Source organism: Mus caroli, chromosome 16, assembly GCF_900094665.2.
Source record: "Mus caroli chromosome 16, CAROLI_EIJ_v1.1, whole genome shotgun sequence".
Taxonomy (NCBI): domain Eukaryota; kingdom Metazoa; phylum Chordata; class Mammalia; order Rodentia; family Muridae; genus Mus; species Mus caroli.
Window position 1 is genome coordinate 92,143,740 of NC_034585.1, and position 2,294 is coordinate 92,146,033.

Here is a 2,294-nt window from a genome sequence, read left to right on the forward strand (position 1 = left end):
CCAGATCTTTCTAATTTATAATATTCATTTCCCACAGAGTGCCCAATTGAGAGAAGAAATAAAAGATGGTTCTTAGCACAGAAGACAANAGAAGCATTGATTCAGTCAACTTACCCAGTGGAGAGACTGGCCTAGGAGAGAAAGACCAGGTATGACCCATGTGCATTTGAGGGCTACTCCTTTATNTCATACCCACTGGAGATGGAGAATGCATCCTGGGGCAGGATGCAGATGTGCCTACTATTATCTTTGCTTGGGCCAAGGCAAGAACAGTGGCCCTCTCGTGCCTTTCACTGAATGTGTCCAGGATTTTATCTTGCTCTGGGAAAGGTAGTATTNTTAGGGACTGGCAAGGCCCTGGACTGTGCAATGCTGTCCCCTGCCCATGCCATGGGTGTGTCTCCAGCTACAACCCCTGTTAGGACTTACTGAGACATTACCTCCTGGGAGAAGCCACTTGGTGTCTGTTTTCCTAGAGTTGGAATGCAGTTTTGCTTTGCTTTGAATCAAACCTGGTCTCTGGAAGGAGACCCACCCAGCATAGTCCCAGTCTGGCCCAGTCAGCTATCTGACCTGGGGAGTGTCTACCTCCCTTTAGCACTGGGTTTTCTGTTTCCACAAGTGGGATCGGCAACATGGCTGTTGAGAGGAGTCAGTGCAGCTGATGTTGGTACTCAGAACTGTGTTGTCATTTCCTGTTAGAGACACTGGGATGCCTGGATGCCTGTCTATGTAGAGCTCAACACTTTTAAAATCAGAATTAACAACAGGATCAAAGGTCACAGGCAATGAGAAGGATCAGTGTCTCTCCCTAAATTTGTTTGCATTTCCCTCCTGCCAGGCTACAACCCTCAGAGTGAGGGGCACAAGAAACTCGCACTCAATACATCGGTTAGCTTTTTGTTGGTGTGACCAANTTCCTGACAAAAATCAACTTATAAAGAGGAAAGGTTATTTGGTTCACAGTTTTGGAGATTACACCCCATGCCCATTNGATGCCATTGTTCTACAAAGCTGATATCTAATGGCTGGGAAAGAAAAGAGAGGTAGNAGAGAAAGGAGTCCAGGTTCATTGCAAAGCCATGCTGCCTATAGATAGGACCCTACCAGCTGCCTCAAGCTATTCCAATCCCATCACCTACCAAGAACAACCAGCTGGGGACCAAACCTTCACCAGGAGGTCTTTGGGGGATGTTTCATATCTAAACTCACATACACTCACACTCACATGCTTTGGGAGTGGCTATCTATGGTTACTTAGCACANTCTCTAGACAGATAGGTAGTGAGTTTTTGATTTGGGTGTTTTCAGGCCCACAGTAGCAGCACAGTCTCCTCTGTGTAAGAGTCCTAGGGTGGGAGCCACTTGATTTCACAGGCACAGGTATGCTCTGTTAGAGGAGCAAGTGAGACTCTTATACCTCTTGGGGGCAGAGCTGTTGTTAGCAACAAAGCCCTAAAGGACCTGGTGCTGCAGTATTGGGAGCAAGGCCTGGCGTGTAGGGTACTGTTGCTAAAAATCCTTTCCCTAGGGGAGACAACAACATATGCCCCTCCTTCTAAGGTCCTAAGGACAAGCCAAGGTGCAGTTCAACCAGCATTCATAAGGGAACCAGTGCATTATTAGACTTCCCTGCAGTGCAATGGGTAAGGGTTTACAACATGAATGTGAGTGGCAACCATAGTGGAAGGTCTGCACCCAGTGGGAATGATGGCTCCCCAAGGCTATGTAGAGGAAGTCCCCTCCCCTCATTATTCCTCACATATATCCTCTAGTCCTATCTCAGTCCCATGATACTCTCCCACTTCCTCATGTGAGGGAAGGTCCAACAGTTTTCAAAGTTGAAAAGGAAATGGCTATGTGACTGTGCAGAGAATTTCAGCACAGGTTACATAAAGCATGGGGAGCAACTTAGGAATGATACTGAAAAGTAAGACTATGGTTGCCAAGAGCCTGAGGCAGAGGGGCCTGCTGGAGGGGAAAGTATGAGAGAGGTGAGGTGTGGATGGAGTGTCCTGACCCTGGCAATAGCTCTTTCCCTCACCTGTGGGTGGGGCACCTGCGCCTTCGATTATTGCTCTATTTTATCAACTGTTGTGAAGGGATGATACAAGGCCATGATAAAAATGTTGCCAGGACTCAGACTCACCGCTGGGCACCAAGGGCATAGTGAAGTCTCAGACCCAGCCACCTAGCAGCTACCCTGAGTACATTCAGTGGGGTCAGACCACAGCTGGCTAGGGAGTCAGTGTTGTCTGTGTTAGGTTGAAACCCTGGATTAATCCTTTGTCAAG

General features: G+C 47.8%; 1 protein-coding gene across 3 annotated transcripts in view; it reads left to right on the top strand.

The window, feature by feature from the left end:
* LOC110311359 (interferon-induced GTP-binding protein Mx2) overlaps positions 1-2,294 on the top strand; it is a 32,645-nt gene that overhangs the window by 8,069 nt on the left and 22,282 nt on the right. For all 3 annotated transcript variants that reach the window (XM_029470681.1, XM_029470680.1, XM_029470679.1), the window contains exon 2: positions 38-149. In XM_029470681.1, the coding sequence (XP_029326541.1) occupies positions 66-149 (84 nt within the window). In that variant the 5' untranslated portion in view covers positions 38-65. The remainder of the gene's footprint in view (positions 1-37; positions 150-2,294) is intronic.